General features: G+C 32.2%; 1 protein-coding gene across 1 annotated transcript in view; it reads left to right on the top strand.

Moving 5' to 3' along the window:
- LOC105364928 (Transmembrane O-mannosyltransferase targeting cadherins 3) overlaps nt 1-11,099 on the top strand; it is a 30,114-nt gene extending 19,015 nt beyond the window's left edge. The window contains exons 8-15 of the mRNA XM_011502966.1: nt 6-154; nt 322-631; nt 1,033-1,323; nt 1,398-1,580; nt 2,292-2,576; nt 7,299-7,575; nt 7,836-8,054; nt 10,942-11,099. Coding sequence (XP_011501268.1) covers nt 6-154; nt 322-631; nt 1,033-1,323; nt 1,398-1,580; nt 2,292-2,576; nt 7,299-7,575; nt 7,836-8,054; nt 10,942-11,006 — 1,779 coding nt within the window. The 3' untranslated portion in view covers nt 11,007-11,099. The remainder of the gene's footprint in view (nt 1-5; nt 155-321; nt 632-1,032; nt 1,324-1,397; nt 1,581-2,291; nt 2,577-7,298; nt 7,576-7,835; nt 8,055-10,941) is intronic.
- The last annotated feature ends 1,358 nt before the right edge of the window (nt 11,100-12,457 follow it).

The raw sequence follows: 12,457 nt of genomic DNA on the forward strand, positions 1-12,457 counted from the left end.
TACAGAGTTTGGCAATGATGGTTCTTCCATTTCTTCCTGCTTCGAATCTATTTTTTCCCGTTGGATTTGTCGTGGCCGAGAGAGTCTTATATGCACCTTCTATGGGTTTCTGTATGCTCATTGGATACGGCGCGCACATACTTTGTGAGAAAAGGTAATCAAAGATAATATAATAATAACCATCTCGATAAAGTTCCATTTCATTCATAATTTTGAGAAAATTCGTTTAAAAAAATTATCCAGAATCGAGAATTAATCATACCTTTTGTTGTTTATGTTTTTTTTTTTTTTTTTTTTTTCTTTTTCTTGGCTTTGTTTCAGTAAAAAATTATTCACGCTTCTCCTATTGGTGCTATTGGTGGCACACGCGACAAAAACTTATGTGCGCAATTATGATTGGTTGGACGAGTATCAGATATTTATGTCTGGACTTAAAGTCAATGATCGAAACGCCAAGCTTTTTAACAATGTTGGCCACGCACTGGAGAGTCAAGGTCGTTTTAAGGAAGCTCTGAACTTCTTCAATATGGCTGTACAGGTCCAAGGCGACGACATTGGTGCTCACATTAACGTCGGCCGGACTTACAATCATTTGAAAATGTTCAAGGAGGCCGAGGATGCTTACTTAAAGGTGAGCTTTAATAATCTCAATGCGTGAACGTTCGAACTTCGACATTATTATGACTTTTTACAAGTTTTTAAATTCCACGATTAATTAATATGCGTACAATCATACGGGCCCTATCCTTGAAGCATATTTGTAATGGGCATAATTATAATGGAGTTTCTCTTCTCCCTCCTCAAACTCGCCTAGTTTCTGTAATGTAAAAGCCAATCCAAAAACCGAAGTCCAATGGACGATTGGATATATTTTAATAAAAAAAAAAAAAAAAAAAAAAAAAAAAAAACTCGTCGTTTAGGGCTCTGTTACACTTGCTCGCGAGGAGTCGAGCCAACAAATACGATGAACAAAGTAGACGAGGACGACAAAAAGATCGACGCAATTTAACGACACGTCCTTATTATTTCCAGGCGAAATCATTGTTGCCGAAGGCTAAGCCAGGCGAGTCCTACCAAGCACGAATAGCACCGAATCACCTAAACGTTTTCGTCAATCTGGCCAATCTCATAGCAAAGAACGCCACGAGATTAGAGGAGGCCGATCTTCTCTACAGGCAAGCAATCAGCATGCGAGCGGACTACACCTTAGCGTACATCAATCGTGGCGACGTTTTAATCAAACTCAATCGTACAAAGGAAGCCCAAGAAGTTTACGAACGGGCCCTATTTTATGACAGTAACAATCCGGACATTTATTATAATGTAAGTCATCTCACATAAACCAAACATTGGCTCGACAAGGTGATGAATAATGTAGCTTATGCTTTGATCTGTAGTTGGGCGTCGTGTTTTTGGAGCAAGGCAAGGCCTCGCAAGCTCTGGCTTATCTTGACAAAGCTTTGGAATTCGATCCGGAGCACGAGCAAGCTTTATTGAATTCTGCAATATTGTTGCAAGAGTTGGGTCGCGCGGAGCTTCGTAAAGTTGCCAGAGAACGGCTTTTAAAATTGCTGAGAAAGGTAATTTTACAGCACGAGGGTCTGTGTATGAATAAATTAATAAAATCTCGCGCTCAGCTCGTTTAGATAAAATACTATTCCATGATTATTTAATGCATCTGAGAAAGCTATTATATAAGCTTTCGACCGCCTGTCAAAATGTGAATTAACTTTTATTCGAAACGATTTTTATTTTTTGTTATTTGTTTGCTTTCTTTCTTTCTTTCTTTCTTTCTTTCTTTCTTTCTTTCTTTATTTTATTATTATTACTATTGTTTATTATTTATTATTTATTATTTATTATTATTTATTATTATTATTATTATTATTATCATTATTATTATTTATTTATTTATTTATTTATTTATTTATTTATTTATTTATTTATTTATTTATTTATTTATTTATTTATTTATTTATTTATTTATTTATTTATTTATTTATTTATTTATTTATTTATTTATTTATTTATTTATTTATTTATTTATTTATTTATTTATTTATTTATTTATTTATTTATTTATTTATTTATTTATTTATTTATTTATTTATTTATTTATTTATTTATTTATTTATTTATTTATTTATTTATTTATTATTTTTCATTAAATTCTCATGCTAATTCTATCAATAGCACCAATGAATTTCAAATAAAATCGAACTTTGGATTAAGGGAATTGAACAAATTTTTCGAAATCCATATGAATGAAAATTTGTCGGCCATTCATGCAGGATTCGAATAACGAGAGGGTCCATTTTAATCTTGGGATGCTGGCAATGGACGATCATGACAGTGAGAGCGCAGAACGATGGTTCAGAAATGCCGTTGCGTTGAAAGAGGACTTCAGGTCAGCCCTTTTTAATCTTGCCTTGTTGTTGGCCGACGAGCAGCGTCCATTGGAGGCTGCTCCGTTTCTGAATCAATTAGTCAGGTTTCATCCGGATCACGTGAAAGGTCTAATTTTACTCGGCGACATTTATATTAACAACATCAAGGATTTGGATGCGGCTGAAAATGTACGTACTACTTCATTCATTAACTTTCATTAGCTCTCGAGCGATTATTGCTTTCTCACTTTTTTTTTTATTTTTATTTTTTTTTATTTTATTATTTTTTTTATTTATTTCGTCACGTGCTTATGACGTCGTGGCTCGTAATGTTATTATTATTGTCTGTAGACATTTCCTTGCAACTATAAGGGATATGAGCATAATATGTTATCATTTTATAGATTCAGTTTTAAAATATTAATCTCTTAATGTTTCATCCGCCATGTTGGCTTAATACAATAATAATTTGAAATTAGCAATTTGGATTTTTCACTTTATTTCAAATTTAATTTTTTTTTTTTTTTTTTTTTTTTTTTTTTAATATTAATTTAAATAACGTTAAACGATATTTGTGTGAGAAGTTAAGCAATATCATTACTTTTGAACTTCTTCTTTGCTCTATACATCATTCTACTTGTTTAAAAAAGTCTTGCTTTAATTATATGTATACATGTATATGTGTATATGTGTAGATGGATATTTTTGTGGTACAAAAATAAAATAATTGAAAATAATTTTGCACTAATTAAAAGTTTGTACTCTTTTCAATTTAAAAAACAAAAAATCCTTTCTTTTTTCATAAAATATACGCTATAGAAATATACCTTAGTAGTATATACCTTTTAAGAATTTAAATTTAAAAAAGATTTGAAAATATTAGATACATTTAAAATTCGCTTATCGAACAATCAGTTTAAATTTTTTATTTTATATTTATTTATCGTTAACTCTTTTTTCTGAATCTAATGTTATACACATTGATATCCCAACTCTATTATATTTTTAAAATATACTTCACATTTCAATAATTTTCATTAACAATAAAATTCCCAGTATTTGTAATTATACAGACGCATATAAAACATTTATATATATATATATATACACTTTATTACATAAACTTTTCGTTGTGATCTAAAGTATAAGAATTGGAGATTTCATTACTTTCTTCCGTACATTCTATAAACTTACTTTTTAAATCTTCAGAAATAGTTTTGAGTGGCAGAAAAATTATAGTTGAAGAAATATTTTACTCGGCACTTTTGTTTTTTGTGATATGTTTCAGAAATCTGTATTGTTCGATCATTTATCTTATTATTTTCTGTCCTTTGGAAACTTATGATACGTTACCAGTTATTCCATACATTTATCTTTCTGTCCTTTGGAAACTTATGATACGTTACCAGTTATTCCATTTCATTTTTAAATAAATAATATTAGTTTTTTTTTTAAGATTCTTTGACAAACATAACAGCATCAAATCTTTAAAAAAAAAAAAAAAAATCGTTTATTATATATTAACGTATCAATTTTGATTAATAGTTCTTATTATTTCCTAAATCACGTATTTATTCATTCAATAAGCGATAAATTATTCGTTTTCATAATATTTCCATATAATTAAGTATTTTAGATGTTGCTGAAAAATGTTTAAATTACGTTAAACTATTGTTTTTTCAAGATTTTTTTTCTCCTGCGGACTCTTACGGTTCGATTTAATTTCATAAAAAAATTCAAGATTATATTCTATGGTTATCGAATATAGGGATTTTGTGAAAAGTGAAATAGATTAACAATCATTATTATATTTCTGATACATAAAATTTATATCATTGATTTCTATCTATTATAATATAGGGTTGCGAGTGAGTCTGGACTTTCAAATCCTGTTGATTCATTAAAAATGTTTTAAATTCATGCGCTTTGATGTATAAAAATGAAAAATTGCAAATTTAAAGTCAAGGAATCCGTATAACAATATAATATAATAATGACTGCATATATATATATATATATATATATTGGCATGAAAATTTTGAGAGGATTATATGAATGAATAGAGTAAAGAATTTTAAGCTGATTTTACTTTTTAATGTTCAATTCAATTACACTGATAACAAATGGTTAGCATTCGTGAATCGTTTAGTAGTTAAATTTTGGTCTTATTATAATGAAAGTATATATCATTTTTAATGCGAGTTTCAAAACGTTTGAAGAAACTTGTCAGAAACGAGTAAGTGCGTTGTAATTTACATGTAATCATGTATGCAGATAATCAATACTCTATGTGAGTGCATTTTATTTACGAGGAAAGACGATAATTTTTGTACAAAAGTAAAAGAATTTATATCCATCAGTAATATTTATCGCTTCCAGACTAAATTAATAAACTGTCGTTAACAAACATTTAAAAAATTTAACTTTCTGGACGTTGGGATATTATGTCAAGACAATATTCTTTCTTATCCTTTCATACAACAATTTTTTAAAAAAATTTTTCCCACATATTTATATAAAATTATTTTTTATGGCCTTTACCACGGACACATTCGGTCTCGTGTCTCGCGTTTCACATCGCATTTTCATTCCGAGTTTTGTCTTTTCTCGTTTTATTTCTTGTTTGCGCCAATATTTTATCATTAGCATAAATTTCGCAATACATACGTACATATATTGCATTTTTATGAAACCAATCAAAATATTTTCTTTATGATTGACGATTGAAGTTATGATGATAAATTTTTTATTTTTTCCGAGATATAATTTATTGCGGCTTGAAAAGTGTCGATTGAAAATATTACATTATAGACTTTATTTCCTTAATGTTTTTGCTTTTAATTTTCACTTTTAGTTATTTGTTTGAGCGAAGCAAAATTTACTTTTAAAATTATTAATTGATTTTTTCATTAAATACATTTGAAAGTTTACCGCACTATGTCACTCTATCAATATACTTTGTATTTTATTAATTATTTGTGAAACATGAAGATATAGTAATACTTTATATCGTTTTAATTATTACAAGTTATTGGATTCTTAGAAAATTATTAGATAAAATTCCTCTGTTTCATCTAATAAATTGGTTTGTAAATATTTGATTAATTTGCTTATTCCATGTGTTGTAATTGATATTGAGAGTCTTTCATATTATCTTCTTACTAGAAGTTTCTTTAATAATATAACAGATGGAACTTTAAGACTGTATACATAATAATTTATTCCTTTCGATTAATAAATATATATCTTCATATACAAATACTTATTGGAATGAATGGATTATTTCTATAATTGTTATAATGTATTAATTGTTGTTTTGTTTTATGTTAAAGCAATTTATTATTGCTTATAATGCCCAATTTGTAATACAATGCATTACGTTTGATTCACTCGTGATAATCGCTTTTGTTTTCACAAAATTATGTTCTTCAGTTCTTTTAGTTGAACTTCCTTTTAGTCAAATTCCTTATATTTCACTCGACTTTACTAGCATTTTATAACCCTTTCGTACATTCTTAAAGAAGTTTTTTCATATTATAATAAGCTATTTTATCCATTACTCAGACGCTGTTCTTGTTTAATATTAGACCTGACCTAGTTTACAAATCTTCTTCAATTGGATTATGTATATCTACGCTTCGCTATATTTATGATTTCACTTTTATTTATTTATTTATTTTTTTTTTTTAAATATAGACTTTAAATCCAAGTAACTGGTTCTTCATTTTGTTCTCAAACTAAGAAAACTCAGAAATTTTTTCGCTTATTATTTCATAGCTGATGCTCGTTTAAAGAGGCATTAAACATTAATTTATAAAAATGATAGAAGAATACAATTATAATGTTAAATTAGAGGAATTATAAGCTTTTTTTGAAAAAAAAAGCTCTCAGAATCTTATCAGTCTTCTTATAAATTGCCATTATATTGTCATGTTTTATTATGTAATTTTTCTACGTGTTTGATGAACGCCCACGCGCGCATGCAAAGAGACATAATCGCAAACAAACAAACAAACAAACATCAACATTTTACTTTTAATAAAAGTAGTTTACAGTTCATGTAAACATTTTTTTTTTTTTTTTTTTTTTTTTTTTGGTAATAATTGCGCTTAAGCGATTGTAAACACGACAATTCTTCAATGTTAATTCAATTGTATGCCTGCACTTTTTAAAGAAAGCGATAGCTTTTAAAAGGTAGATTTTGGTAAGTGTTTTTCTTTTTTTAAAGAAGTAATATCAGTGGCCGATATGAACATTTTGTATTACTTTCATTTCTAAAAATAAATATATGGAACTGCATGCATATTGTTAAATATTATTATTATATTATTTGCATTATATTGGAGCTTACTTTAATAAGAAAATAAAAAAAAGTGAGAAAAAAGCAAGGGCATGCTTATATAATTTTAATTCTTCTCAATTGCTTCAACGAACGCACATTTGAATTATCTGAAATAAAATGCTCGTAGTTCCGTTAATATTAAGCTCTTGCCTCGCTTTAAGGTAAGAGTAGGTATTTGTGTGACGCTAGCCCCTAACGATGCTTATATGTTGACTCAGGATTTAATTTTTATGAAATATAAATTAATACATAATAAGCTAGAGGTATTATAAAGAGCTTATAATACAAGATTGTGGTGGAGTGGGAAGTGGGGGAGTGGCTTTCAGACGAGAATGTAAATAATGATAAATAAAGCCCAGTCGTAAGAGGCTCCGCGCACATTTCATCATAAAGTTGAGCATTAGATTCGAGTCCAATAGGCCTCGGGTAGGAGCAGGTACATCCCTCCTTCCCTCTCGTAACTCATCATCATCCCTCGAATTCAAGCCCAAGATTCGCGAATCTTGAGTATCCGAGCAGTGGCATACCTAAATGCTAAAGACGCGCCCGACTTTTTTTGGTTACCACAGTGCTACCGGCGAATCCTTCAGCTGGATCCGAGCAATATCCAGGGCCTGCACAACCTCTGCGTGGTTATGGTGGAGCGAGGTAGACTGGGGATGGCCGAGCAGTGCCTCGAGAGGGCGGCGGTCTTAGCGCCCCAGCAGGACTACGTGCACCGTCACCTGGCCATCGTGCGCGCACGCATCAGCAGACTGCCGAAGGAGGTGCTGGCGGTCGGACAGGAAGACGGCCTCTTCGACGACGGCCTCTGGGTACACCGTCATGTGGCAGCCCCCAGCCAGCATAAGTCCGAGTCCCAGGAGCAGCCGCAGCAGCAGCAGCAGCAGCAGCAGCAGCAGCAACAACAACAACAACAACAACAACAACAACAACAACAACAACAACAACAACAACAACAACAACAACAACAACAACAACAACAACAACAACAACAACAACAACAACAACAACAACAACAACAACAACAACAACAACAACAACAACAACAACAACAACAACAACAACAACAACAACAACAACAACAACAACCCACCAACAACAACAACAACAACACCAACAACAACAACAACACCAACAACAACAGCAGCAGCAGCAGCAGCAAGTCATCGAGGATCCCCAGTACCTCGGCAAGCAGGAGGCCGTTTATTTGAATCACGCGGTTGTTCACAATCATTTAGGGAACAAGCAACAGAAGCAGCGGAAGCAACGAAAGCAGTCGAGGAACGAGGTCATCGACGCTTGTCTCGGCGTCGGTCTCAAGGGTGAGCTCATTTTATACATGATTTCCGATGGTGAAAGAGTCCTTATCAATTCCTTTGCCGTATATCTCCGTCAGTTCGACAGTCGGCATATCGAAATATCGCCTTTTTCTGCCAGTTTGATTCACTCGTCGAGGCGAAATGTTGCCTCGCGAATGTTTCGCGCCCGCGCCAGGCTTATCGAAGATGCAAATTACGCAAAAGTTATAAATTTTATATAAGTCACGCGAGAGTATTGGGAAGTTATACGATTTTCAGCATAATAGCATTATCTCGGATCATATCATTTTTGCACAATTAGTGCAAAGTCGAATGACTCCTTACCGTAATCATTAAAATTAGCTTTCTCAGAACTTTTGATAGGAAAGGAAAATTTGATTCGCTTTTTACGAGCCTGCCAAATCCGTATCCTTAATTTTTAATGACATTGCCCTAATAACAACGTCTCTTCTTAAAGATTAATTTTAAGCCTTTTTCTCTTATTGGAAATTGATTAGCTGCACTTTTAATTTTCAACGATTCGATCTCGCTTCTCTAGTCTCGACTCTGTTCAATTCTCCAATGCATATAGAATAACAGTTTCATCTATTACATCGGACTGTCTAAAATATCTATTTTTTATAAAGGTTTTTGCACATTTGAAAACAAGTAGTGGCTCGGGGATCCGATGAAATTTGTTGAAAAACATAGCAAACTGGATTATTGCCCTGGCAAACCCTTTTGCTTTATACGTTTACGTTATTTCAGAATTTAAATCGCTCATTAAAGATTTATGATACTTTTACAGGTTTTTTCCACTTTCTTCCCACCTTTTTTTCTTCTTATTTTTTTCTTTTTTTATTTTCTTGCTTAAAGAAATCAATGAGGTTTATGCTACAGGCATCCTAAAAGTTATATCTCTAACTTTTATCATTTGCCGAACCGTCTTCGCTCCCCCTTATTGCTTCGTCGGCAAAGTAAATTCACTAGTTTGATCGCTATTTCATTAGGGATATTAATGATAATGTGTCTACGTGTCATCAACTATACCGTAATTATGACATGGCTCCTCTAACTAATAATTCCTTAATTTGCGTTCGGAAAATAATTCTAAGCTATGACTACGAGCCTTCGTTCCTTATCGTTTTTTATTCAATAAAGCCAAATATGTCTTGACATTTTTTGACAAACTACGTGAAGTTATCAAACGTATTCTTTATTCCTTTATCATTCATCACAATATAATAGATTTCTCTTCCTCCCTAAGAACCTCCCTTCATCACCTCTCGCCTCCTCGCGCCCCCCCCCCGACCTATTATTCTTTAATGCTAGTGTTCGTATCGACATGTTTCACGGATGATTATAGCTGAAATAAATATGACCATCTTAAAACGTACGAATATAATCGATTTTGTCGATTGGACGAGATCTTATGAACATGCATAGATCAAGCTTACTTTTAAATTTCGTGGACATTTGCTTTTCAATAAGTAATATCTAATGACAAAAGCTGATCAGCTCGAAAGCCTATCAGCAACAGACTCTGTTTAATCTGTTTACAAATTGCCATCCTCTCAATGCCCGATATTAAATACGACAACTATGTTACTCCCTCCCTCTCTCTCTCTCTCTCTCTCTCTCTCTCTCTCACTCTCTCTCACTCTCTCGATATTGTCCCTTTAATTTCCCACAGGCTTATGATCGTGAAATCTGCGTAATTATACTATTTACAATCGTTTGAACCTATTAAATATAGCATTTCTTTTAAAATTTTCGTGTAATTATTGACGTCCCATTTGCATGTAAATATTGTTATTCTTGTTATCGTTATTTAAGGAGACACCCGCGAGTTTTAAATTTCCAAGAACGTCGTTTACTCTTCTATTTTAAAGCAAATCGTTGCGAGCAATTGTTATTAAAAATTTATCGCGATATGTGCAATGCTATTAAGGTAATTATTGAAAAATCAATCATTGATCAATTACTTTCATTATATTAAATATGTATGCCGTATATTTGTATCTATACATTTGTATAGATACATTTGTCTTGATTTATCAGAAATGCGATTATACTGTTGGCCGTATTACCGTGTTAATTAAATTCCTTAGAAAAGATTTTTCTTCAAATAAGTTTTGATAATGTGCAGTATACGTATATAATTTCGTATTACAGCTTCGCAATTGGGTAACTCGATATATTACCACAGCCCTGTAATTATCTTGGGTACATTTAGAAAAGGAAGTAATTTTAATAAGTTACGTCTATAGATCCTGATATACTCTTGATAAATAATTTTGTGCAAATCATGTTGAAAGTTAGGAAGCCCTCGTTTTAAATATTATTTTAATTAATGAACATGGACGCCCATTAAATACTTTCGAAGAATTTACTAAAATTAGTCGTATCGCCACAGGAGCGTAACTTTTATTATTTGAAATGATTCGTCGTTGGTGTGCTCTATAAAAGCGTTTGTAAAAGCGTCTAAATTCAGCTTGACTTTTAATAATAATCAACCTTCATGTTATTCCGGTGGACTTAAAAATCGAAGGTATGGTTTAGTTATTTACACTCCGTTTCGATTATTTGCAATAGAGTTTACAATAGAGAGAGAGAGAGAGAGAGAGAGAGAGAGAGAATGCCCGGGACAAAAAATGAATATCAATTAAAAACTCGCGTGTCTCTATCCATACGTATAATTCGGTCATTCTTCCGACGTTATTATTCACAATTGCAATAATTTTGTCCTGTACGTAAAGGTCGTGGGGCGGAGGGGGTGGCTTAGAGGTGTGATCCAAACGAATCCACACTTTTTCACGTAAGCTTAGCTGTTTCCCGATCGTGCATAATAGATCCTAGTCGCCACATCTTCCCAATCAGGCAATAATTTGGGCCCAATTTCCTTGATTAGCCGATCCTCGATGCGCTCCCGCACTAGGACTGACCGAGTACGCATCTGGCAAGACTGAGTCCTGAATTGCGTGGGATGGTCCGCTGAAGCAGGAACCGCGGCCCGGTTGCGACGTCTTCGAGCGGATAATAGACGCCGTGGGGTGGGTGCCGGCGGAGAAAGGGACGAGGATCGCTTCGATCGAGCAGCAGTGAGGAATGGAGGGAGATCGTCGGCGGGAGCTGGCCCAGGCGGAGAGGCGCCGTCTCGAGGCGAGGAGAGGATCGAGTGAGGATGAGAAAAGAAAAGCAAAAAGAGCGTTGACCCGCCGAATAATGTAAAGTTATTATACATATAATGAAGGTTGCGACAATTGTATAGTCGTATAGCGCTAATGTGTGAATATAAAGTGAAATACAGAGTATTGTTTTATATGCTGTATAAATAGGAAATTTTATAAAATATATTTAAAAGAATTCGTACTTAACTCATTTCATTCCGATCTACTACTCACTTTAAGCTCAAGTTAGGTTTTGCTTCATTCTTTTACTTTCATTGGTTGCGGCCGCACCGTTTTGTATTTATCCTTTTGAGAAATCGCGACTTACGTTTATCGACGCATATGTGATACTTAAGCATGACTATTACGATATTATCCGTAGTTTTTGCAATTACAATGTTTTGTTATAAGTGAAATAAATTCAATTATTTGGTGCTACAAAGCTGTCCAGTAATTGTAAGACAATTTTTTATTTATGAAAAAAAAAGAAGATTTTTTTTGTTCCATTTTTACTTGAAACGATTCCTTTTATTATTATTACTATTATTATATAAATTATATTGTTTTCGATGTATTTGGTAATAAAGAGAATTACAATTTTAATCTGTATGCACATTTTATTTTTATTCTATATTATGCTCTAAGTATGTATAATTATTTCATTGTCTTTATTTTTGATCCAAAATGAGTATTTATAAAATTATTTACAAAAGCTATACGATTAACGTTATTTACTTGTTGTTTTTTTTTTAATTGTGTTTTACAATTCAAGTTACATTTACATTTTGCCGAGATTAATCTTCATGTGTACGAGTTGGTAAATTGCTAAATATTACAATTAAATTTTTGTTTTGCCAATGTTTTTCTTTTCAATTATCAATTTAATCAGAACTTGAAATCCTAAGCCACTAGCATCCGTTCATTTTATGTATGTTTTTGTTTGTTTTTGTTTGTTTTTGTTTGTTTTTGTTTGTTTTTGTTTGTTTTTGTTTGTTTATTTATACATTCTGCTCAAGAGGAATGAATAATCTTAATTTTAAAGGAGATAGTAACTTCGCCAATGTGATTCGCGGTAAGTATAAATTCACGAATTATTGAACTAATGCGACAATGTAGCGCCGGTAGGTACCATATTAAAATTACACTAACAAAACTAATTAATTGAGATATATTTTATGACAGTAAGGGCGCAGAGATTTAATAATAATAATGATCATAATCATAATAATAAATATGAGGGTGAAGGCAAATTGTGAA

Source organism: Ceratosolen solmsi, unplaced genomic scaffold, assembly GCF_000503995.2.
Source record: "Ceratosolen solmsi marchali unplaced genomic scaffold, CerSol_1.0 scaffold61, whole genome shotgun sequence".
Taxonomy (NCBI): Eukaryota; Metazoa; Arthropoda; class Insecta; order Hymenoptera; family Agaonidae; genus Ceratosolen; species Ceratosolen solmsi.